This window comes from Notolepis coatsorum (genome assembly GCF_963971535.1).
Source record: "Notolepis coatsorum genome assembly, chromosome: 1".
Classification (NCBI taxonomy): domain Eukaryota; kingdom Metazoa; phylum Chordata; class Actinopteri; order Aulopiformes; family Paralepididae; genus Notolepis; species Notolepis coatsorum.
In genome coordinates, this window is record NC_140165.1 from 148,978,009 (window position 1) to 149,005,493 (window position 27,485).

The 27,485-nt window shown below is 45.7% G+C and overlaps 2 protein-coding genes across 6 annotated transcripts in view; one reads left to right on the top strand and one right to left on the bottom strand.

Moving 5' to 3' along the window:
• Positions 1–1,389, top strand: part of LOC311233421 (transmembrane protein 132D) — a gene marked incomplete at its 3' end in the record, with an annotated part of 60,562 nt that extends 59,173 nt beyond the window's left edge. Inside the window, exon 9 of the mRNA XM_084320388.1 lies at positions 7–1,389. Within this exon, the coding sequence (XP_084176514.1) occupies positions 7–1,389 (1,383 nt within the window). The remainder of the gene's footprint in view (positions 1–6) is intronic.
• Positions 1,390–3,081: 1,692 nt separating this feature from the next.
• The window catches only part of glt1d1 (glycosyltransferase 1 domain containing 1), an 82,938-nt gene continuing 58,534 nt past the window's right edge, over positions 3,082–27,485 (bottom strand). For 4 of the 5 annotated variants that reach the window (XM_084322505.1, XM_084322504.1, XM_084322502.1 and 1 more), the window contains one exon: positions 3,082–3,670. In XM_084322505.1, coding sequence (XP_084178631.1) covers positions 3,489–3,670 — 182 coding nt within the window. In that variant the 3' untranslated portion in view covers positions 3,082–3,488. The remainder of the gene's footprint in view (positions 3,671–27,485) is intronic. The other variant, XM_084322506.1, reaches the window with a different exon arrangement.

The window sequence follows — 27,485 nt, forward strand, 5'->3', positions numbered from 1 at the left end:
CTAAAGGAAGCCGTGGTCAGCTCCTGGGTGCAGTTCAGCGATGGCTCCCAGACTCCCCTGGACATCTATGACCCCACCTACTACCGTGTGATGGTGAGTTCCCTGGATGAGGGCGTAGTATCTGTACAAGGCTCGCCTCCGGTCGTGGTGGCAGAGGGTGAGGGCCAGGGGTTGTTGGTCAGGGTGGAGATGGGCATCTGCGAGGCCTGCCAGAAGTCCAAACGAAAGAGCACCCTGGCTGTGGGCAATGGCAGCCTCAAGGTCGAGTTCCTGGCCAACGACCGACACCTGAATAGCAACAGCAGCATCGACAACAGCCAGGTCAGCAGCAATGGCAGCAGTGGCGGAGGAGGTGGAGGCAGTAAGGACAGCAGCAGTGACTATGGGAGCGACGGGGAGCAGGTAGACGCCGGTGAGAAGAAGCAACAGCGGCCTCAGTATCCCATACCCAGGAGCCCGGATTCGGAGCGAGAGGAGAGCGCCATGCAGAAGATCACCACCACCATCAAAACTACAGAGCGCAATGTCATATCCAGTGGCAGTCTGGGAGGAGTGGGTAAGGTTGTGAAAACCGGAAACACCAACAACCCTACTAGCCCTGTGAGTAATGTCCGCTTGATGAGCAATCCTGTTGACAGTGGCAAGGCATATGGCTCAGACAACATGATGGTAGAGAATATGGGTAGTGTTAGCTTCAGTAGCACCGTGAAGGCCCCTGGGAACCTGGTCAACTACAACAACTTCCCCTCCCAGGTGGACGTGCCTGGCCAGGATCCTGTGGAGGTGGACACAGGCAGTGACGACATGCTGACCGATAGGCCTCTCAGCGACCTGGAGATCGGCATGTATGCCCTGTTGGGGGTCTTCTGCCTGGCCATCCTGGTCTTTTTGGTCAATTGCATCTCCTACATGGTGAAGTTCAGGCACAAGGAGCCCCCCTCTCATGGCCAGGAGCCCACGGGTCACAGGCACGACTGGGTGTGGCTGGGCACGGACGCAGAGCTGGTGATGAGTGTGCCGGGCAGTCCCCTGCAGCAGGACAGCCACACCACCACCACCACCACCACCACGGTGATAGACATCGGTCCTGGTAACACTGCCTCTCTGCCCAGGAGGCCCAGCTGCTTGGGCTCCGTCACAGACTCTCCCCTGGGCTGCGTGGGCTCCCTCAGGCCCAAAGCCCTGCACGCAACCGAGGCCCTTCACTCACCCACCAGCAAGAGGAAGCGGGTCCAGTTCACCACCTTCTCCACTCTGGAACGCCAGCACTCAACACACTCACTCCCTTTCAGAGAGAACGGCCACGGCATCCACTGGGTCGGTAAAGAGGACAGCTATGACGAGGAGGAACCCCAAGTGCCCGTCACAGAACCTGAGGAGCTGTTATAATTGACCTATCTCAAGCTCCGCCCTCTTTTCTTGATCCTCCAATCACAACTGTTGCTTAACTGTTTTGTCCGAGGGAAGCAACAGTTGTGATTGGAGGATCAAGAAAAGAGGGTGGGGTTTGAGACAGGTCCAGACCTATCTCCATCAGACCTCTCATGTTGATGTGGCTTTGATCACGTCAATGCCTTTGTTTAGTCGCAACCTATGTAAGAAAAGAAAAAGAAAAAGGTGATTTAGTAACAGATCTCCCCCTCCTCATTCCATTATTCGTCATGGCCTTTTTTTCTTTTTTATTGTACATGTATTATATGAGACACTGTCGCTACTATTGGAGAGAGGGTGTGTGGAGATGCTTCAGACGGTTGGCCAGTTGGACTCTCCTCTTGACACAGTGTATAGACACCCAAAATGGCTGCTGCATGTGGGAAACCTACTTTTCTTACCTTATACACTCACACGCTGGGATTTCAGTGAACAGACAAATACACGATGGACGAGGTATCACTGTATGTGAGCCACTGTACCAAACTATAACCCTAATGGGTGTTTTTCTTTCTTTCTATAATGCAACGTGTAAGTATTCTTTCTCTGTGAATTTTATTTAATTAGGTTTTTGAGCTTATCTGATTTTAATTTTTCATTAAACATTATCTTGAATATCGTTTTGCACTATACGTATTCTGTTTTTAAAGTAATATATGAGCTCTCTAGTTGGTACTAACAGAGACGGAGCTGTGGACGTTTTGAATGGAGAAATCCATAACACAAAAGATGGCGGCAACAATTAAACCACTTAGCGACATATTCTGAGAAAATAATTAAATGTGATGTCATTTCATGTCAAGTAAAATTAAAATTTACTACATTGAGGTGATATGTGAGTTTTAGATGAATTAATCTTGATCTCTGCCAAAAGGCTGGGAATCGCAGTGAGTGGTTGCTGGTAACTAAGAACTCTATGGCAGAAACCACTGGATGTAAGTGGTGTGTACATCTACTGTATCACAAGTGTTATTTTATACCAAATTAACCATTCTGTCTTGTAAGGAATTTAAAAAGAAAATGACCATGTGCATGACTCCCTGTTCACATCTCGTTAGTCCCCGTTATCAAGATGCCGGCAGAGTGAACAAACTTGTCTTTAAACAGACTTTGGTACTAATCTGATCTGGTAATAACTCAGTTGCTAGTGTATGAATGACCCAGTCTAGTCAGGACATATTCCCCAATTCCTATTTCTAAGAAAATCTTACAAAATGTAAAATATGAAGCTGTCTATAACAGAGGTCACATAATGTGTGTGTATTTGTGTGCTGTAGTTTACTTTAACAGGCAGCCCACAAAATATATAATTTTTGAGACAATAGAACATTGATGTTACCTCTATCCTGTAATTTTCCCGAGGTGCAGCCAACGTTGTTCTGACGCCACATTACAATGACCTCTAGTGACCTCATTCCCTTTCATGAAACATTAATGTGAGGTATCGCTAGACATTGAAGGAGGATGCAAGGACATACTGGATGGCACAACTTTAGACAGAGGATATAATACCTACACTTGGGGGAGCAAGAAGTAATAATAGATCCAGATCTTAAAACATTTCATTATTCAATACATCACAAAAAAAAACTTTCAAATGCATTGTATGTGTAAAAAAACAAAAACAAGAAAAAGCTATTTATCCACATTCATCCCTTTATTGAGTAAAGAAACAGCAAATATACTGTATATTTATTATAGATCAATGCTGTCATTATAAAATATAAATAACAGCACAAGAACCCTTACTGTGTAAATACATTAAGTATTTAAACAGAACAGCAAAAGTACAGTGAACATTTTCTTTTGTCAATATATTGCACCTCAATCACTAATAATAAGACTGCTGTGGCTCTTTGGTAGAAAGTTCTGCGCAGCATGCTGGCAGATCTGATAACATGTTACTGATTTAAAGCACCTGATTTAAAGCCTGAGATTTGAATAAAGACATCAGTGATACTAGTAAAAATAAAGCTATCCACACCCCATGACATCTTTTTTGATACAAAAGCTATGTGCAACCCTGTGTTTGGTAGGCTATGTATGTGTATATGTTTCTACATATGAATGAAGGCTGTTGACGTTCCTCTGCTCAGTGAAGAGTCTCCATCAGTCTGTGGTACGTCTCCCTCTCCTGGGTCAAGCTGTGGTGCTGCTCTACATAATGCTTCCCATTCCTCACCACTCTCCCCCTCAGCTCGACGTCTGACAGGAGCCTCTGGGACTGGTGCACAAAGTCCTAGAAGGGACAAAACCACAAGTGAGCTACAGTTAATGCTAAATACCACTTTAATATTTACCAGTTAAAGAGCCTATTAAAATAATGTGAAGGTGTATGAGGCGGCATAACCATAGGAACTGAATAACATGCCAGTATTTTTATTAGTTAAGTACTCACAACCCCGGTATCTAAAACCCTGCCCTCTTTTCTTGATCCTCCAATTACTACTGTTGCTGAGGGCGGGGTTTGAGATTGGTCAAAGACATCCGTGCCTAGTTCCAAATAATGCCTGTCCAATAGCCCCATGTACTATGTAGCCTATTCTGATAGCTGCCACCTCACATTTACTTATGAAGGGAGGCGAACACAAACAACAGTGACTGCTACTATTTAACAGCACGCCAGCTGTCCCATGGAGAAGAGGGAGAAGATGAGGAGAAAAGATGAAGCAATTCAAAAAGATGAGTGATGCTATGTGTGTGTATGGAGATGTGGTGCATTGTGGCCCATGAGGCCCTTTTTGGATTCTGGAGGTCGTTCCCTGGCCAGTGAGGCAGCAGGCAGGCTCCAACAGAAACCACTACAAGAGGCCTTTCTTGTGCTGTGCTGTGCGGCTGGAACCATCTGTGAGAGCGGATTCTCCTGGCGTGGCAGATTTCCCTATGGCTTAGCTGAGCGCACGTGACCTGGCCCTGGACTTCCCTCCTGCCATGTGAGCTGAAGACATGCTACAGTCGGGCTGTCCCCAAGTTCAAGTTAATTAGTTCGTTTTTAAATAAAAAATATCAAAAATATAAAGTGTGTTAAAGTGTCTAAAGTGAGTGGTAAGGTGAGTGTTTGTTTAAAGTGAGTGTGTGCATGTGGATGTCTGTGCAGTGTATGTAGATGATGGGTTGTTACATAGTGTCATTGTCATTGAGCATCCTGATGGCCTGGTCCCAGGAGTTCAAAACGTTTAATCCCTATTGATTGATTGATTGAACATTTTAATGAACAGATTGCAGAATGGGTACAGTACAGTTCAATACAAACAAATTGTTAAGGGGATGCAGACCAGAGAAAGACTTTCGTCTTGTCTACATCAGGGTCCCCCATTTTCAATTCACAATGAGTTGAAATGAATGAATACAAATCTGATCCAATCAGATAGGGATTACAAGTTTTCTTTTTTATCTACTTTTTCTCCCCATTTTTCTATTTTTCTCCCGTCCCCAATTTCGTATCGTCCAATTCTACCCTCCCCTGTCTCGAACGTTGTTAGACCATGCCTCCCACAAGAGCGGCTGCAATGTGGACGAAGCCTTGCATCACGTGTCCCCTCCGGTACTCGAGGAGGCAGCCGTCGCATCTTTTCACCTGCACAGCGCTTTTCTCTCAGCGTCGGGGGTCTGCGTTTGGAGGGCACGCCGCCCTCGTCGCTTCCTGATTCTACTGCGCAGGCGCACCAACCGACCTGTAGGAGTCGCTGTCCACAACGTCTGATCCCCACCCACCAGCTTCCCACCCCCTAATACTGCCAATTGTATTAGTATGAACGACCAGCCAGCTGGTAGCAACGCCGAGAGCTGGGCTCGAACCCAGGGGATTACAAGTTTTGAACTCCCGGGTCCTGGGGATAGAAGCTCCTTCTGAGTCTCTCTGTACTGACCATGAGGCTCCGGTAGCGCTTGCCTGACCGCAGCAGTTCAAAGAGGCAGCTGTTTGGGTGACTAGAGTCTTTGATTATTCTCTTAACCTTGGCCCTGCAACGCTTGTTATAAACGTCCTGGAGAGGGGGTGCTATTCCCAATACCTGCCATGTGAGCAGAATACATGCTACAGTAGAGCTGTCCCCAATACCTGCCATGTGAGCAGAATACATGCTACAGTAGAGCTGTCCCCAATACCTGCCATGTGAGCAGAATACATGCTACAGTAGAGCTGTCCCCAATACCTGCCATGTGAGCAGAATACATGCTACAGTAGAGCTGTCCCCAATACCTGCCATGTGAGCAGAATACATGCTACAGTAGAGCTGTCCCCAATACCTGCCATGTGAGCAGAATACATGCTACAGTAGAGCTGTCCCCAATACCTGCCATGTGAGCAGAATACATGCTACAGTAGAGCTGTCCCCAATACCTGCCATGTGAGCAGAATACATGCTACAGTAGAGCTGTCCCCAATACCTGCCATGTGAGCAGAATACATGCTACAGTCGGGACGTCCCCAATACCCGTTTTGTATTGCGTCAGCACTTTCGGCACCTTCAGTACTTAAAACTGGTTATTAATTAATTATGTCTTTATCACATGCTATCCTGCTTTATTATTGTAATTATTATGCTATTGAGAGACAAATGACTTCAAGGTTTTATCCTCTTCATTGACTAATTGGCTACAAAATGTGCAAGATAAATTACAGCTCATATGCATAATGAAAAAGAAATAACCTGCAGCAGCCAAGAAATAAAATATATATAACATGCATTTGTTGACAGCACTAATCCACAAAATAAATAGGCTTTTAGTCGAAATAGCCTCTTTAAACAGGGCTATAAAATGGTTGCACATGAAAAGAAAAAAGAAATAAGGCCCTTGTCAGTGTTTAGACCTTCACATGAAATCTTAAATAAATAATTAACGTAATTGCTTCTGTTGCTTTAGGATTCACAAACAAAGTGCCAGTAATTTGGGACGGTCCCATATTGTACCCCCTTTCAACAAGTTAATATAGGTCTCTGAGGTCTCCTAAACATGTCTTTGACGTTTTTTGGTGAAAATACCACTCGGGTTGCGGATTCTAGTATGTCTCTATACCCCTCTGTTTCAGTGCTGTTCTCTGTGTGCTGTTTCTGTGCCTGTAGCTTTAAATGAGCTGCTGCTTCCCACGCCAGAGCGCAGAGGCATCGCACTCACGAAATTCAGCTCACACTGTCAAATTGCAAATCAAATATGAAAGATCCAGTAATTGCATATCCTATTTCCTGCCTACAATGGTGTTGAGACACAGAAGTCATGGACCAACCAAATGCAATGAGCATAATTATTGTGATTGGTCAGTTATATTTACATCCATGTTGGCTGCAATTCTGAATTGTTTCTATAGGGAGGGTTGTCACAGCTGAACTGCAGAAACTGCACTATGTACATATTTCACATTGTCAGTATTGGGACAACTTATTGTGTAAAAACAATGCAATTCTTTTTTTCTTTTTACAATAGGGGACCTTCAACTCAATCTGCGCCAACGTTTATATATGCATTTGCTCGACAACCATTGAATGCCAACCACGTATATATATACATTATTTGGTCCGTTTTCCTTTTTTTCGATTTTAATATTCTATTCAATGTCACGGACCTGTATGTTGCCGTTAACACAGTCTGTGCCAAAAACGTAAAAAGTCGTTATTGGGCGCCCACAGTTGAGTGGCAAAAACGTAAAAAGTAGTTTTTGGAGGGCAGCTATGTGGCGTAGTGGGCAAGGCGCTCGCCACGAATGCGAACAGGCGATCCCAGCGCTCCACATTGCTTTCAGTTTAGCTGGTCGTCCGTACTAATACACATTGGCCGTATTAGGGGGTGGAAAACTGATGGGTGGGGATCGGGCGTTGTGGACAGCGACTCCTACAGGTCGGTTGGTGCGCCTGCGCAGTAGAATCAGGAAGTGTCGGGGGCAGCGTGAGCCTCCCACGCGTTACTCCTCGCCACTGAGAGATCGAGCTGCGCAGGTGAAAAGATGCGACTGCTGTTACCTCAAGTACCGGAGGGGACTTGTGCTATGTATGACTTAGTCCACATTGCAGCCGGCTTGTGGGAGGCAAGAAACAACGTTCGTGACAGGGGAGGGTTGAATTGGATGATACGAAATTGGGATGGGAGAAAAAGTGGACCAAAAAAAAAAAAAAAAATTTTTTTTACTTTGATCCCCGCTGCGTGTTACTGTTCCGCAACTGTAAGTTACTTCCGGGGTAGGCCTGATTGGCCCCGACAGGCACGTGACGCGGCAAACTCAGGACGCGCAATGAGGCTGCTGAGAGCTGTCGCGCGGAAATAGGCTGTCTATTGCCATTCTCTAACACAAACTCTAACCTTAACCAGCTCCTTAACAGCGCCTAAACTTAACCGTTCTAACCTTAACCAACTCCGAAACAATGCCTAACCTTAACCTTAACCATGCCTAACCTTAACCATAGAAAGAATATTGCCATTCTCTAAGACAAACTCTAACCTTAACCAGCTCCTTAACAGCGCCTAAACTTAACCGTTCTAACCTTAACCAACTCCGAAACAATGCCTAACCTTAACCTTAACCTTAACCATGCCTAACCTTAACCGGCGAAAGAATACACGTTAAAAAAAAAATCACGTTAAAAAAAAAAAATTGATGGGATTCGAATTCGTCAACAACGGACCACAGGATCGCAGGACCGCTGCTCTGCCAGGTGAGCTGAAGCGCCGAATGAAAATCATGGCGGATTAGGACGGTTACATAATTCCGCAAGCTCTGCCGCTCCGCTCCGCGTCACGTGCCTGTCGGGGCCAATCAGGCCTACCCCGGAAGTAACTTACAGTTGCGGAACAGTTATAGGCATCCCCGCTCTACAGACTTGCCCAGAGCGATCTGCATCATTTTCGACCACCCCCACACATTAGAACTGCAATGCCGATCGACTATCACCAGGTGGCGGTATCGTCCGTGTCTAAACTGCGATGGCTTGGGTTGAATCACACTCTAACTTTCATTTCTGCTTGGCCAGTGGCCACTCCTCCTGTATATTTGACCATCGAAACGTGTTTAAGCATTACATCACGCGACGTACTGTGTTATAGGAATTAGATCACGCCTAAGGGTGGTTGTTAGGCCCGACGCGCAGCGAAGGGTCGTTAGACCCCCCTAGGCGTGATCTAATTCCTATAACACACGACTTCAAGTGATGGAATATCTTTTATACAATGGCCGAATTCACCCAACCTTATTGCTATAGAATAAACACAGTAATTGAAGCATAATGGAGATCTATTCACAAAACCATCAGCAGAAAAAGTAGGTAAAAAAAAAAAGTTGCCTCCGTGTCGATGATCTTCTTATATCTGCTTCTTTCGGGAGACATTCAGCTGAACCCAGGCCCAGTTATCACTCTGTACCAGGCGAGTCAACTCGGACTACTGATGCAAACAGCGACGGTCACCATTGCGACCAACACATCAACCAACACAAACAACCCTCCACCGCTCACGACTGGACCCCCGACGCATCTACAATGTAACGCTCGAGTGACCAGAACGAGACGGAAAGAACCGGAGGTTTCAACACCGGTGCCAAACACGGCACAAAACGGAAATCTAACCGACAACCCCACGGTCAAATCGCCTGCTAGCTTAGCAAACCTAGCATGATCACCCAACCCACAAGAGTATGTGATTCAACACAAACTACCATTGATCTAATTCTGACCTCTGACAAGTCCTTGATCTCCAACAAAGGGGTGATAGCATGCAGGTTAAGTGATCATTATATGATATTCTGTACCCGCAAAAAGCTAAAACAAAAGGCAGGCTGTCACAAAACAGTCACATCTAGGGACCTCAAAACCTACTCTAGAGAGGCCTTTAACCTAGAACTGGAGAGCATGGACTGGTCAGATGAGCTCAGTGGTACACTAATTGAAGAAACATGGCTTGGATTCAAAACCAAATTCTCAACAAAAAGAGAGAGAGAGCGAGAGAGAGAGAAAGAAAGAGAGAGAGGCGGACATCTGTGCTCTACTGAGCGCACCTTTCTAGTCCCCAGATGAACGTGCTCTCTTGACTTTGGCACAGTAGACGCGCGACAGACAGCGTCAATGTGAGAAACACAATCCCTCCCCCTCTCGCTCTGAATAATATGCATATTAGATCACTCAGTGATTAACGATAGGTTATGACTATAACCAAGTTCTGTTAGTAATGGTGACGCTCGGCATCACTACTGCACTATGCCTCGCTCGTGCACGCGCACTGAATAAAGATTCCACAATGTACCTTTATATCCCAACATTCGTCTGGCCACACCCCTATCAGCTTATAAGCAGGGGTGGGGCCACATACTCGCCTCCTTCCCAAGCTTTCCCCACAAGGTGAGATCAAGGGCAGCAGCAGCGTCTGATGCCGAGCGTCACCATTACTAACAGAACTTGGTTATAGTCATAACCTATCGTTCTGTATCGTAATGGGCTCCGCTCGGCATCACTACTGCACAAGGGAGGCCGAGCGAGAGCCATCGGCCGACAAATATACCCCGCTGAGGCCCCCCACAACCATCAGATCAGGGAGGACCGAGCCCCCCCGACCCCCCCTAATGGAGGGCACCCCCCCTATTGGAGGTTCCCGGGAGGGCGACAGACCCGACCGTGCGAAGAGGCACTCAAGCAACTCAACGCACAGGGTGAGCAGACCGTGGCCTGACCCCACGACTACACACACACGCAACCCGCATGCCACCCGGGAACGAACGGAGGGAACAACCTCGTTACTGCCCCCAGAAATCACGGGGTCAAGAGCAAACCCAACCCCGTGGCAAGGCCGTAGCAGCGGAGCGCGAAGGAAGACCCAGACCCACTGAAGGGACTGGATCCCCTGGAAAACGGGGGCCCGGAGAGGTCAATGACGCCAGGCATCAAGACCCCACCAGGCGGTCACTTAGTGACACCGCCCCCCACATCGCCAGCGTATTCGGATAAGGCCCCTCCAAGAGCGGGCCCTTTCCCCCCAATAGCACACCGCCTGGCACACTGACCCTGCAGAACAGGCAGTCAGCATGGCCGTAAGCACACAAAAAAGGTTAACCAATGGAAGCAGGCAGCGCACCGGGGAAAACCAGGCAACAGGCTGTAACCTGAGCCTGGAGCACTGCGGACGAGACAGGCGCCAAAGGAGTTAGCTGAGAACAGCCCCCCCGGCGGAAGGGGCGTATGCTGGCGTTGTTGCATGACCAAGCCTCCATTTAAAAAAAAAAACACACCCAGAGGGGTTGAGGCAGAGAAGGCTGACATGATTGGCAGACGTCATGAACGTGCAGGGGCACCCTCAACCGGGTAACCCGGGAGTTGACACTGCTCCAACACACCAGGGAATCAACCACCTTGTCGTTACCCAATGCGGTGGTTGTTCCTATAACCCCTCAAGAAAAAACTCCAAAACACACCTGCGGGTACACACTGGCTATATTGCAGTACAAGTGTTTCAGTTTTCAAAAAAGGGTTATCCCAGGCCTACGGGTCGACGAAACATTACTTCGGACCGGGCCCGGCGATACGGGAAGCACAGGGTCACCAGAGGAGGTCAAAGACCACCCCAACAGGCCCCTCTTCGCCATGCGTGAGAGAGGAGCGAAAAGAATGGAGAACCAGCCCCAAGCACACCGTACTTGGTATTCCCAGGCGGTCTCCCAACCAAGTACTAACCAGGACCAACCTGCGTAGCGGCCGAGATCTGACGAGATCGGGCGTGTACAGGTTGGCATGGCCGTAAGCCATTACGACAGTGCAGAGTACAAAATGTACCCAACCAGGGTCTCCATAGCGCTTAACCCTGTGACACCCGGACCGACCTGGCATTTTTCCCCCTGAAAAAAGCCCAAGTCCCTCAGGGTACCAGAACAGCAGATCTGCATCCCCGGCGGACAACGGGTTTAACTGATCAGGACCAGCGTGACCAGAACCAGTCCCGTGCCCTAACCACGCCGACATGCCTACTCCAGGAGAAGGGGCAGATATGCGTGTTGATCTTAAACATGAAAAGAAGGCGCCACCCAGACGTTCGGTGCGAACCGCGCCCGGTGGCCCACCCCCAGGGCGTGAGACCCCTCTACATATGTTCAGATCCATTCCGTCATCATCCCCCAGATATGAACGAGAATCCGTCGACAACCAACACAGGTCGTCGGAAGAGGAAAAACCTCCATCCCAGTTGCTTTATAAAAACGCTGTTTTAACCTCAAGCAACCAAGGCGTGCCAGTCATTCGCCTGATCTTCAACAGAACACCCCGAGCTAGCACTATGCGTGCGTCGGGACACAACCACATCAATGAACAGGCTATTTAGACCTGTCATTGAATCCCCAAGGCGCCCAGGGGAACGACAAGAGGGGTGTGATGCTTCCTAACTCCAACTCTTTTTAATAGAAAAGAAGGAAGCACCAACAGCATGTATCCCAGTCTACACAGCTGGGGGTAAAAATTGTTTACATTTTTACATCCCACCACACTCCCATAGGGAGGAGACGGAAATCCCCAGAGAGACTTCCCACGCGAGCTGTACAGATTGAAAAGAATATATTGCAACCTTGAGCCATGTAAAATTTTGGTTTTAGGGCTCTCCGGGGAGGAGGCACTGAACCAATACACACTCAATAATCGAATTGAATCGAATACACACACAATAGAGCAGGACTACTTTTTGAAGTTCTACTCACCTTGACAATCTGAGGAGGAGGCTCTGCACTCTGAGGAGGCTCCCTCACATGGAAGGAGAGTCCTAACTCACAGAAGGCCCGAATAGGAGCTTCGTGAGGAGGAGCCCTGACCACTCCCCGAAACAGATCCATCATATGGACCCGAACAGCTCACGGAAGTCCTACCAACAGAGACGCGCACAGTGACGTACTCTATGGCGGGGGCATTTCTGCGGTGCACACGCCCAATATTCCAGGGCGTGGGACCAGGAAACTCCCCCCCCCCCCCCCCCCCCCTCTTACCCTGTAACGTGCCGAACAGCAACGTGACAGGAACCTTGAAGGACAGGTTTTAACCCCTGCCCATCAAAGAAGGGGAGAAAAGGATTACCAGTTCACCCCTTTACGACCCCACACCCATGATACGATGTAATGACAAAAAAAAGAGTATGACACAGTCATATTCTGCTACATGAAGTGTCTTTTTAACAGCTTCACACAGCTCATGTGCTAACCTGCTATCTGATTTTTACTAAGGAAAAAACACAGAATAGAGAGGGCCCCCTTAAGAGCCCCGGTACCAGACTTACACATGTGCTTCTGTGGCCAACCCAACCCAGTTGTAGGTCACACGACACACACAACCCATTATCACCTACAAAAAATGGCAAAAACACTCTACAGAGGAACGCCGTTTTTCATAATGAGAGAATACATAATTCTCTATCAGTATCGGCCACAGGCCTTGCTAAGCACACACGAAAAGTGACCAAACAATCTTTTCTTTAGGAAAATATAGTTTCTCAAGCGGTGAGCACAACCCCAGCAACTAACCTAAGGGTTACATCGTATCCCTACCACACAGTGACACAATATATTGTAACAACATGTCTGAGAGGAGGGTGAAGAAGTCCCCAGGGAACCGGGGGGAAAACACCCCTCCTACTTTACCCTTAATACGGCCAGTTAAACAGGTAAACCTGTTAATATGTGAACACACTGTTCATTGTCATTACAGGCTGAGAAAAGAATTCATTCTTTTGAATAAAGCATAGCTTTATAGGTTAGTTTAACCCCCTTAGTTGTGAGTACACGGTACATGAACACACATGATGTTTCTCAACACAACAAACTAGATCATTTTCACATCTGTAACAAACAACCCGATTTGCATGGAGACCAGTGACAAGACAATTCACACATAACTCGTGTCGTATCCTAAATGTAGTGCAGCAACACTCGTTTTGGAAAACATCGTTATTTACAAAACATTTAGAAGGGAAAGAAAGAAGAAGTGTTCAAGGTCTGGTCAGGACCTTTCCTACCGTGAGCGCAGATCAAGGTAACTGCAGTCTCTAACAAGGCACCGACAGTAAACACAGCATTCCTGTGTTGTCGACATGGGCAGCGTCGCCGCTCCATCCCGCTGCTACGGTTCTCCTTGTTGACGCAGTCCTCGCCGGCCGGGCTCAGGGTAGGTTCGACTAACATCCTCTGTCAAAGATGACGTCGTAGTCAGAGTGTTTAAAGCATGTTATAGTCTCAGAACGTTCAACAGTGTAGCATTAAGCTAACGGCCGCTCTCGGCCGATAGCAGCAAGCTAACGTTTCCTAGCCTAGTGACACAACAGGCTAGCGCCTGCAGCTAACAGCTGACCTACTCTAGCGAGGCCTTTAACCTTGAACTGGAGAGTCTGGACTGGTCAGATGAACTCAATGGTACACTGGTTGAAGAAACTTGGCTTGGCTTCAAAACCAAATTTTCATCAATACTAAACAAAATGGCCCCCCTAAGAACTACCAGGGTAAAAAATCGCGCTGAGCCATGGATGCACACTGAAATACTGACCGCTATGAAAGCCAGAGACAAAAAATGCTCTGAGTTTCGTAAAAGTCAGTCAAAGCTTACCAAAAGCACGAGCAGTGAACTCCAAGACCACGTGACTGAACTCAAACTAGAAAGAAACAGACTAAGAAATGACGTAAACTCCATGATCAAAACTGCAAAAAAAAATTTCATCAATGACAAAACCGAGGAAAACAAAAATAAACCACGTGAACTTTGGAAATTACTCAACAATCAACTAGGCTGCAGTAAAAAACTCAAAACCAGGTTCTCAAACATAAACATAAAGACGGACAACACGCTCATCACAGACAAGCTGGATGTAGCCAATTACTTAAACACTTTCTTCACAAACATAGCCACAACACTGGTAAACAAACTACCCTCCCACTCAGGGCAGTATGGGGTAGAACACATAGTAGCATACTACATGAACCTAGGCGTCCACAAAGACGACTTCAAACTGGAAATAGTAACTACAGATGAGGTACTCAAAAAACTGAGCGCCCTCCAACCAAACAAGGCCACTGGCCATGACAACATCCCCTCCAAATTCCTCAGAGACTCAGCAGCAGCCATCACCCCAGTCATCACACACATAATAAACCTCTCCATAAAACAGGGACACGTCCCCAAGGACTTCAAAATTGCGAGAGTAACACCCCTGCACAAAAAGGGCAGCAAATTAGACCCGGGTAACTACCGCCCTGTTTCTATCCTTACATCCATCTCGAAAGTCATGGAAAAAATAGTATACGAACAGATCGAAAAGTACCTCGCGGAAAAAAATCTAATCTACGAATTCCAATCTGGCTTCAGAACATCCCACTCCACTGACACATGCCTTCTCTACTTGAACGACCACATCAAACAAGAGGTGGACGCGGGCAAATACTGCGGCATGGTCATGCTGGACCTACAAAAGGCCTTCGACACTGTCAATCACACCATTCTGATTGACAAGCTAAAAGCAATTGGTTTTGATAGTTTATCAGTGAGCTGGATACAATCCTACCTGGAGGGGAGGGAACAGATGGTGGAAGTAAACGGTACCCTATCCCCCCCCCCTCACAGTGAGCTGTGGTGTTCCACAAGGAAGCATACTAGGACCGCTACTATTCCTAATTTATGCAAATGACATGTCGTCAGCTTGTGACTGCAACTTGTTCCTGTTTGCGGACGACTCAGCCCTGCTGGTCTCTGACAAGAACAAGTTACAGGTTGAAAAAGCCCTCAGCTCGGAACTAGGCAAAATCTGCATATGGCTCGCCGACAACAAACTATCATTACACATGGGCAAAACAGAGTCCATTCTCTTCGGTTCAAATAACAAACTCAGCAAGACCGACGGCTTCTCGGTTACAGTGGGTGACAATATTATCACAAGGAAAGATGAAATTACCTACCTGGGTTCCATCCTAGAGGCTAATCTTTCCTGTGACAAAATGGCATCCAATGTAATAAAACGAACCAACGAGTCAACGAGTCAACCAACGAACGCGATTCTTGTACCGGATCTCCTCTCTGGTAAACAAGAATACCCTGAAGACTCTAGCAGGAGCACTCATTCAAGGGTACTACGACTATGCTTGCACCTCATGGTACCAAAGCACCTCAAAGGCACTAAAAAACAAATTACAAACATCTCAAAACAAGCTAGTCAGACTACTACTTGACCTGACTCCTAGAACCCACCTCACCCCTGCCCACTTTGACAACCTAGGATGGCTTAGAGTAGACGACAGAGTACAGCAACTTGCAATGGGCCTGGTCTACAAGATACACTACGCGACCAAGGTACCCATGTACATGTCAAAATACTTCCCAAAGGTCAGTGAATACCACGATCACAACACCAGAGGGAGCTCCACAAATCATGTAAAACCCAGATTCGGCTCAAACAAGGGACTAAACACGTTTCGCAATTATGCCACATCAATGTGGAACGCCCTGCCTAAAGCTGTAAAGGAATGTGAATCACTACCCACCTTCAAAAACACTCTCAAAAAACACCTACGTGAGACTGCAATTCGAAACTGGCCCCTACAAATGTCCTAACCTAGTTGTACAGTAAATGACCAAGTAAGGCTTTGTCAATATTCCAATGTACAGTGTAAAATGTGTGCGTGTCCCCTACCCAACCCCCCCCCCCCCCACCTCCAATGTACAGCCCTCACCCAACCCACCCAACCCCACCCCACCAACCTCCCCCAATGTACAGTTTCTACGCCAAATGTATATACACTCCTTTTCTGGACACTTTTGTATCACAAACAGTACTGTATTTGCAAATCTGATATGTCATAAATGTATAGATGTAGCAGTACTGTCTATCTGTATGTCATGTATGTCATATATGTTATGATGAATTGAAAATGGGGGACCCTGGTGTAAACAAGACGAAAGTCTTTCTCTGGTCTGCATCCCCTTAACAATTGTATGTATTGAGATGTACTGTACTGTACCCATTCTGCAATCTGTTAATAAACTTTTCAATCAATCAATCAATAACAGGTAGGCCACAACTAGCACGCAAGCTAAGCAGCCATCACCTGAACTTGTACACAACGATATAACAAGCCACACTCAGACAGGCCGCCGTTCTGAAACCCTCCTCACCTTTTAAGAGAGAAGAGAAACGAGATGTTAACACAGTTTTACAACGGTGATTTTACCATACATCCGGCGGAGCCAGCACAAGTCCCATTTGGGCTGTAGCCGACTTGAACATGGATTTTCCGATAACGAACATCCATGCCCACATTTCCTCGTTTAGGGTATACTCTCATTTGCATATGAAAGATGGGGCCTATACGGTGACAGAGAAGTACCCACGCGTCCAGAGATCCTGGGATCACCAGTTTACTGGTCGTGGCCCACTAGTTGCTATAGTGGGCTTCAAACCAAGATCCTCCGCCGTCGCCTAAAAAGGCTGAACAAAGGACCCTAATCTGGGGCCGGTTCTCGTAAACATTGTCAGCTAGCCCCCATAGCACTAACAGACAAGTGGTGCTTGCAAGCAAACATTACTCACCAAACCTGGAACCCACCGCTTCTCACAACAGTCGGTGCGTCCTACAGTCCAGCTGTGTCGCTGGAGGGTTTTACCCCATCCAGCCGCAGCCAGGAGGACTGCAGTTGGGAGGCATGTAAGCGGCGTGAACTCCCAATACGAAAAAACCGGTGGAGGTGTAGAATGGTCATCATCTTCCAGACACTCCAGTACGAAGACAATATCGCCGTATTTTCTCAAAAATAGTGAGAGAGAAAATAAAGATATGATGTCAACGTATCCCTTGTTTTCCAACTTTCTCCTACTAAAACCTTGTCAAGTGGGGATCTACCGAAGGCACTTCCTTGTGGTGAAAGCGAAGAAGGAGGCGAGTAAGGGACTAAACACGTTTCGCAATTATGCCACATCAATGTGGAACGCCCTACCCAAAGCTGTAAAGGAATGTGGATCACTACCCACTTTCAAAACCTCTCTCAAGAGACACCTACGGGAGACTGCAATTCAACACTGGCCCCTGTAAATATCCTAACCCAACCCCCTCCAATGTACAGTCATTTACCTAGTATGGTTTTGTCAATAGTCCAATGTACAATTTTGTTTGTTTGTACAGAGTCTCCCCCCCCTCAATGTACAGTTTTGCTTGCTTATACAGTGTGCCCCCCCCCCCCCCCCAACCACCTCCAATGTAAATTACCCAGTATGGTTGTCAATATCCCAGTGTACCCAACCCCCCCCACCCAACCTCCTCCAATGTACAGTTTCTACGTCAAATGTATATACTCCCTTTTCTTGACTCCTTCTGTATCACAAACAGTACTGTATTTGCAAATCTGGTATGTCATAAATGTATAGATGTAGCAGTACTGACTATCTGTATGTCATGTATGTCATATATGTCCTGATGAATTGAAAATGGGGGACCCTGGTGGAAACAAGACGAAAGTCTTTCTCTGGTCTGCATCCCCTTAACAATTGTGTGTATTGAGCTGTACTGTATTGTACCCATTCTGCAATCTGTTAATAAAGTTTTCAATCAATCAATCAATCAGAGTATGTGGCCCCACCCCTGCTTATGTAGGTAAGCTGATAGGGGTGTGGCCAGACGAATGTTGGGATATAAAGGTACATTGTGGAATCTTTATTCAGTGCGCGTGCACGAGCGAGGCATAGTGCAGTAGTGATGCCGAGCGGAGCCCATTACGATACAGAACCGCGACGGGCATATAGTAAATAAGGATAAAGCATGGTAAAGACGCATTTATAGTTTACATAGAAACAGCGCGACTCCCGAGTCCCAAGAGGAGTATCACGCAGGACTGAAGAGCTCACAGCGCGCATGTAATGACTGAATCCGCGTTTTGATGACATCATCAAAACAACACGCGTTAGGTTACAGGTTGTTTCTGTTTCGGTTATATATTTTCGGTGAAAAAACTCTTTCGGCCGAAAGCCAAAAAGCCATTTTTGGCCATTTTCGGCCGAAAACTTTCGGTGACCGAAATTTCGGTGCATCCCTACTTGAAATGGTAACAACAGCTGAGGTACTCGAAAAACTGAGCGCCCTCCAACCAAACAAGGCCACTGGCCATGACAATATCCCCTCCAAATTCCTCAGAGACTCAGCAGCCGCCATCACCCCAGTCATCACACACATAATAAACCTCTCCATAAAACAGGGACACGTACCCAAAGACTTCAAAATTGCGAGAGTAACCCCCCTGCACAAAAAGGGCAGCAAATTAGACCCAGGCAACTACCGCCCTGTTTCTATTCTTACCTCTCTCGAAAGTCATGGAATAAATAGTATACGAACAGGTCGAAAAGTACCTTGTGGAAAAAAATCTAATCTAATCTAATCTACGAATTCCAATCTGGCTTCAGAACATCGCACTCCACTGACACATGCCTTCTCTATTTGAACGACCACATCAAACAAGAGGTGGACGCGGGCAAATACTGCGGCATGGTCATGCTGGACCTACAAAAGGCCTTCGACACTGTCAATCACTCCATTCTGATTGACAAGCTAAAAGCAATTGGTTTTGATAGTCTATCAGTGAGCTGGATGCAATCCTACCTGGAGGGGAGAGAACAGATGGTGGAGGTAAACGGTACCCTATCCCCCCCCCTCCCAGTGAGCTGTGGTGTTCCACAAGGAAGCATACTAGGTCCGCTACTGTTCCTAATTTATGCAAATTACATGTCGTCAGCTTGTGACTGCAACTTGTTCCTGTTAGCGGACGACTCAGCCCTGCTGGTCTCTGACAAAAACAAGTTACAGGTTGGAAAAAACCCTCAGCTCGGAACTAGGCTAAATCTGCACCTGGCTCGCTGATAACAAACTATCATTACTCCTGGGTAAAACAAAGTCCATTCTCTTCGGTTCAAATAACAAACTCAGCAAGACCGACGGCTTCTCAGTTACAGTGGGTGACAATATTGTCACAAGGAAAGATGAAATTACATACCTAGGTTCCATCCTAGAGGCAAATCTTTCCTGTGACAAAATGGCATTCAATGTAATAAAAAAAGTCAACCAACGAACTAGATTCTTGTACCGGATATCCTCTCTGGTAAACAAGAATACCCTGAAGACTCTGGCAGGAGCACTCATTCAAGGGTACTACGACTATGCTTGCACCTCATGGTACCAAAGCACCTCAAAAGCGCTAAAACTAAATTACAAACATCACAAAACAAACTGGTCAGACTACTGCTTGACCTTACTCCTAGAACCCACCTCACCCCTGCCCACTTTGACAACCTAGGATGGCTTAGAATAGACGACAGAGTACAGCAACTTGCAATGGGCCTGGTCTACAAGATACACTACACAACTAAGGTACCCATGTACATGTCAAATTACTTCCCAAAGGTCAGTGAATACCACGACCACAACACCAGAGGGAGCTCCATAAATCATGTGAAACCCAGATTCGGCTCAAACAAGGGACAAAACACGCTTCGCAATTATGCCACATGTGTAACGCCCTACCCACAGCTGTAAAGGAATGTGAATCACTACCCACTTTCAAAACCACTCTCAAAGTGCACCTACGGGAGACTGCAATTCGAAACTGGCCCCTGTAAATGTCCTAACCCAACCCCCTCCAATGTACAGTAAATGTCCTAACCCAATAATACACAAGACACTCTTCTTGGGACAAAGTAAGGCTTTGTGGATAATCCAATGTACAGTTACCCTACCCCACCCACCCAACCACGTCCAATGTATAGTTTCCCCACCCCACCTACCAAACCCCCCTCCACCCACCTACCCAACCTCCTCCAATGTACAGTTTCTTCGTCAAATGTATATACTCTTTTTTAGACTATTTTTGTATCACAAACACTACTGTATTTGTAAATCTGGTATGTCATAAATGTATAGATGTAGCAGTACTGTCTATCTGTATGTCATATATGTTATGATGAATTGAAAATGGGGGACCCTGATGTAAACAAGACGAAAGTCTTTCTCTGGTCTGCATCCCCTTAACAATTGTGTGAATTGAGCTGTACTGTATTGTACCCATTCTGCAATCTGTTAATAACATTTTCAATCAATCAAATAACAACCGGTAACTTCACTGTGCTTCTTAAACAAGAGGTAGCAGTACTGTCTATCTGTATGTCATGTATGTCATATATGTTATGATGCATTGAAAATGGGGGACCCTGATGTAAACAAGACGAAAGTCTTTCTCTGGTCTGCATCCCCTTAACAATTGTGTGTATTGAGCTGTACTGTACCCATTCTGCAATCTGTTAATAACATTTTCAATCAATCAATCAATCAATCAATCAAATAACAACCGGTAACTTCACTGTGCTTCTTAAACAAGATGTAACAGTACTGTCTATCTGTATGTCATATATGTTATGATGAATTGAAAATGGGGGACCCTGATGTAAACAAGACGAAAGTCTTTCTCTGGTCTGCATCCCCTTAACAATTGTGTGTATTGAGCCGTATTGTATTGCACCCATTCTGCAATCTGTTAATACAATTTTCAATCAATCAATCAATCAATCAATCAATCAATCAATCAAACCTACCAATCTCCTACCTACCAACCTCCTCCAATGTACAGTTTCTTCGTCAAATGTATATACTCTGTTTTTTAGACTTCTTGTATCACAAACAGTACTGTATTTGTAAATCTGGTATGTCATAAATGTATAATTGTAGCAGTACTGTCTATCTGACTGTATGTCATGTATGTCATATATGTTATGATGCATTGAAAATGGGGGACCCTGATGTAAACAAGACGAAAGTCTTTCTTTGGTCTGCATCCCTCTCACCCAGCACACCAATTATTCCAGCACATGCCCTCAGGTCGCTACAGGTCCATTCTAACCAGACACACACGCTTCACAAACAGTTTTTTCCCCACAGCAGTCCGAACACTGAACACCCTGGCCCGCCCCCCTTTGCACAGACGGGCAAGCATCTGTCACTGACTGACACTGTTACCGTGACTGTCCTATATGTATTTATGTATATATGTATTTATTGTGGGATTGGGAGGGGGCGTTTTTGATGTTTGATGTCTGTTTCATGTTGATGTAACCAGTGTTTAACAATCTGTACCGAAAACAATTACCACCAACCATTGTTGTGGCATTAAAGTATCTTGTATCCCCTTAACAAAATAATCAAGAAATTTGCATGCCATTGTATAAATAGACATATACACTGGTAATCGCAATGGCGATGCGATCACTTGGAATTATTCTTCTTGGAATACTTTCTGGCTAAGGTAAGGTACATTCTATGTCTATTTGACCGAATCTAAAAAGTGTTTTTCTAACGATCACAGTTCTGTGTTTCACTGGACGAAAAACATGCTCGGCAAACGCGATCATAGTTTTGAGTTAAAACGACCCCCCCCCCCCTTGATGATTTTGTGATGGTATATATATACATATCATATACCTGTGATTTGAAGGTATTCAGGGTTTCATGGGATCAGCCAGAACGGTTTGGGCTTATTGCACATAACACGTTTTATCTCGCAATCTATGAAAAAATACTGTATTATCTTGGAAATGTGCGATCTTTAGCGTGTAATAAACTACAAACTCCAGCGTGCTGGACTACAAGTAATGTTTGTCAAAATTAGCCATACCGTGTCTCTACAGCTATAATACAGAACATACACAGCTTCGCAAAAACATAGTGCAACGACCACGGAAACGACTAGAAGGCTGGCATGTCCAGACGAAACCGATTTCGGTCGTATCAGTCAAAATATTTGATCATATGTACCTTTCATCCACACGGAACTGTGTTCTGGCAGCCTGAAGACTCTACTTTCTGAAACCGGCTTCCAGAGTGCGCAATTCTGAAGAAGCTCCCCTTTTGTCACCATCTTTACAAGCGATACGCGTCTTCTCCTGAACCGATGACGCGATAGCCCACCTCTCCCTTAACCCGCATGTGCAAACTCAGCCAAACATCACCAACCACCATCGACAACAGATTGACATCTCCCTTACAGTGTTACAGAAGCTATTGAGCTTGATCGGGCTTTTACAACTAAATGTACTTTTTCTGAAAACCCAAGTAGTAGCCAAGCACATACTGTTCCATAGCATACCCCTTCAGTTGATCATGACAAATCCTCTCTTACCTTGACGATTAAAAAGCCTCCATAATTTAGTAAATAGTATCCCCATGGCATGGTGTGCTGTAGCCAGCAAGCTATCCTATGCTATCAACATTAGCTAAATAGCTAACCAACTAAATACAATAGACAGTGGTATCCTGAGGTAACATTAAATACAGACAACTTTTGCTACAATTACAGTGGTATCCTGAGGTAACGTTAAATACAGACAACGTTTGCTAGTCGAAAGGACTGGACAGTGGACACGGACAAGTTAAACATCAATCAATTAATTTAATAGAACACAGGTAGTTTGATCTGCCTCCGACCGCACCATGGGGCTATTACATTATATACAGCTTTGAGCGTTCTCTCTCTCCTGCCGATTAGCAGCTCTTCCTCCACCTCCTCGTGTAGCTGCTTGCGCCGCTGTCTCTGAAAACTAGCGTCAGCTCAAAAGCACAGAACCGGACACACAAGTTATCGAAAACAACGACAACACTCCACTTCCGGTCGGGCGTTTTCAAAATAAAAGAGTGACGTCTAAAACAGGAAAGACATTTATTTAGTAAATTTGTGGCACGCACTTATTATCTTGAGGCGTTTTCGTTTTTACGGAAACCTTTTTTTAAATGAAAACTAAACGAAAACGAAAAAGATCAAAATGTTTAGTCTGGACAAGGCCTAAGGGTAAGGATAGGCAATATGTGTGGCAGTCAAAGTGTTAAAGGGGAACTATCTTATAAATGGCAATTTTCAATGTTTAGCATTGTTTCCTAGCTATGTGGACTTATATTAATAGGATCTATGTCTCTAATTCTCATATTGGCGCATGAGTCATCTGAAAATGTGCATATCTGTGATGTCAGAGATTTCTCAGCTGCATAATAATGTGGCAGTTGATGTGGCAGTTGGCACCAGGCCACACAAGTGGTTGGAGCCCAGCCTCAAAACGGCTTAAGATCTTGAGGTAGAAAAATGCTGTTTTTGAGTACTTGATTAGAAATACAAAACAATGAATAAAACATTTTTTAAAACTTAGAGGTGTTCCATAGACTCACAGGAATTGTGTAAAAGTGCCCAAATAGTGAAAGAAATAGTAAAATAGTTCCCCTTTAAAAGGCATACTGGGACCCCAAGGCTGCAGTACCGGCCAGATCCTGCTAGGTGGCAGTATCGAGTGCAGTAAACCCTGTTCCAGACCGTGTGTTACATTTAAATCCCACCGGGCGGAGAATGTTAGTACAGGGAAGCCTAGAGGTTCACTCAATCACATTGAAAAGTGTCCGGGATACTCAATGCATGTGTTGTGCCGGATTATGTCGTGGACCAGATGGACATCAGATGGACCAGATGGCGATCAAACAATTGGAATATACTTTTTGGAATAACCCCGATCAAAGGTAAGGACTACAGTATCTGACGTCAATTCCAGCTTGATCCTGCAATGTTTTCATACCAATCCAGCTGATCAGCGTGTGTAGTGTTCAACACGAATGCCATTACTGGCAATCAAAGCATCAGAAACGACCCCCCCCCCCCCTTTCATGCATTCATGATGAAACATAATACCTATTATATACATTTGATTTGGAAATAGTGGCGTTTCCAGGGATGAAACGTCAATGCTTTTAGTAGAATTCACGTAGCGCCCTATAACTTAGCTTTCCAGGAATTCGCCCGGATCACTCCGAAACTATACGTATATTCACCACGGGATAACGCGCGAATGTATACATGAACATTTTTATTCTTTTTTGCATGTCAAATGACTGTAGTATTGTCTCTTTAGCTATAATATAGAATATAGATATAGCTCTACAAACAAGGTGACGCACCCCTATCTTTAAAGCGTGGCCTAGCTAGAACAGGATGAGGAAAATCCCCGGCGCTGAATGAGTTAATAAATGCAAATAAATACATATGAAAAAAGGAATAAGATTGTGCATTCACTTTAAGTGTTAACTTTACTGTAAGTGGGGCGGCTAGGTGGTGTAGTGGGCAAGGCGCTCGCTACCAACGCTGGAGACGCTGGGTTCGAGCCCAGCTCTCGGCGTTGCTACCAGCTTGGCTGGTCGCTCATACTAACACAATTGGCAGTGTTAGGGGTGGGAAAGCTGGTGGGTGGGTCCTGGGCGTTGTGGACAGCGACTCCTACAGTTCGGTCGGGGCGCCTGCTCAGCGAGGGAAGGATCTGAAGAGAGGTAGTACGAATGCCCAAAACCCCCACCACCTCCTAATAGACAGTCTCCTCCCCACCGCATGTATATATTCCCTCCCCGCCGTATGGATATTTCCCTCCCACCCACCCACCCCCTCCTAATGTACAGTCCCCTCCCCATCATATGTATATACTCTGTCAGGATCTAGGGGTAACAGTACTGTATATTTGAATACCGTTTATGTCACAAATGTATCAGTACTAAATACCTATATGTCCCTATGCCATAAATGTCATGTATGTTGTGTATGTCATAAATGTCTATATGAATTGAAAATGGGGGACCCTGATGGAAACAAGACAAACGTCTTTTTCAGGTCTGCATCCCCTTAACAATTGTGTGTATTGAGCCGTACTGTATTGTACCCATTCTGCAATCTGTTAAATAAAGTTTTCATTCATTCATTCATCCTTCCACACGTTACACTCTCCCAGTGAGAATCCGCGCTGCCAGGCTGGCTGCCGGCTGGCTGCACATGTGTCGGAGGACAGCATGTGACAGTCTCCGGCCTCCCGGACCAACAGTAGGGGGGGGTGTGCAGCAACCAGGAAGGGGGTTGGGAATTGGCATAACGACTAACAGTGGGATGGGAGAAAAAATCGGAAAAAATGAGGGGGGGGGGGAAAGATAATAATAAAAAAAAAAAAATGTACTGTAAGTGTGCATTGATCAAACTGAATAAACAACCATATCCAATCAAAAAGAAAATTCCACTTGAATAGCTTCTGTGATCTAAGCCTTAACACAACCTAACATACCTGGAGCTGAGTGCTCAACCTGCTTCAGGTTGTGTGACAGAAAGACCAATGTGTCCACATTCTTTGGCAACAGGGAATTTCTCGATTTGCTTACACAAAGAAATGCCCTCTGAAGGGGTTGAAGCGGCAGGGATGCAAAGCAATGCATGACTGAAATTGACCATATTCACACAGCTGCCATTTTGCTCTCAAGTCATGCTCAGGTTGGGATTTATTTCCACCCTGGATGCTCCAAACCAAAAAGAAACCACATCAGTCTTAGGGCATGCGTCCACTTAGCTCACATTTCCAGCTGAAAAACGCTGGCAGTGCGCCGGTAGTGCTGGGATGAAGCGCATCTTGTAGCGAGATGACAGAGAGAAAGAAATCTAGCGACCGCCATCTTTTTAGCGTATTTTACTGCCGCGGTTTTGCACATATAGCATATTTTACTACACTTTATTGTATATTAATTATATATATAGTTATTGCCTGACACCACAGTTCGCCCTTTGGTTTTTATTAGCTTTTTATTAGTGTATTCGTGTAGTTATTATTAGTGTATTTGTGCCGTCTCTTGTGGGTAGACAGGCAGGCAACTCAGGTGTCAGGTTACAAACAGAGTGGTAGATATGATAGGCTGTGATTGGTTGTCTGAAAAGACGCCCAGTGCATCGCTCTGAAAAGTTCAGAAAGTTTCAACTTTAAGCGCTGGGTGCGGCCGCACAAAAGCGATGAAAAAAGAAGCCGACTGCAGCGCATTTCCTATAGGCGGCAGCATGCGGCCGCATACGCTCCCTCCCCATTGGGATAAATTGAAAAAAAGACGCTTGCGGCCATAAATATGTGGCAGGTGGACGCGGGCCCTTAGGCAGCAAACAAGCATCTCAAATAAGAAACATCATTAAACACAATTGGGCCTAACAAAAATAATAGTTGGTTTCAGGTTGGTTGTCAGTTTGTCAGTTTTATTCTTTCCCACGGCGACTATGGATAGGGAATTTCTTTATTTAATTAACCCTTTCACTGCCACACGACAGAAGGTTAGCCCTTTACTATCACACAACCGACGGCGATGCTCCATCATTAGCATCATTAGCTCCGCGGATGCGGAGCTAATGATGCTAATGATGGAGCATCGCCGTCGGTTGTGTGATAGTAAAGGGCTAACCTTCTGTATTGTCAAATGTTCACAACAACATGGATGCATGTACTCTGCCAGCATGTTTAATATCCATAATACTAAATGTTTGACTAAGATTTCTATGAAACTTTATTCTAAAAAAAAAAAAAAAAAAAAAAAAAATGATTTTTTTTTTTTAAATATATAATTTTTTTTTTAAACTCATAAAATATATTGGGTCGCACCTAAATCGGCAGGGTCGGTCGGCAACCTGAAACCAACCATTATTTTTGTTAGGCCTTGGAGCATTCTTCAGTGTGACGTATCTCTCCAACCACTGTTCACAGAGCCATCTGTGTTTTCATTCAGACGCGCACTGACCCCGAGAGACGAGGTGGTGCGGAGTGCTCTTCCCCCTCCCACGCAAACAACCTGGCTACAAAAGCCCTGTGGAACTTTTAAATGTGGGAGTTGCAATCACTTTCTGCTTCCGATTTCATTGTATGTACTACATACATAAAGTATGTAGTGCGGCTGGGTGGCGCAGTGGACTAAGTGCTCGTTACCAACGCGAGAGACACTGGTATCGAATCCGGCTGTCAACGTTGCCTCCGGCTTGGCCGGCCGTCATACTGGCTCAATTGGCAGAGTCAGCGGGAGGGAAGCCGGTGGGGTGGCATTCTGGTCGTTGCAAACAGCGATTCCTACAGGTCGGTCAGGGCGCCTGCACAGCGAGGGAGGGAGATGGCGAGGGTAGTGTGACCTCCCACACGTGTAGTGTACACTTCAGCAATGAGAGTCCGCGTTGGCAGGTGAAAAGATGCTGCTGGCTGTCTCCTATGTCTCGGAGGAAGCATCTGAT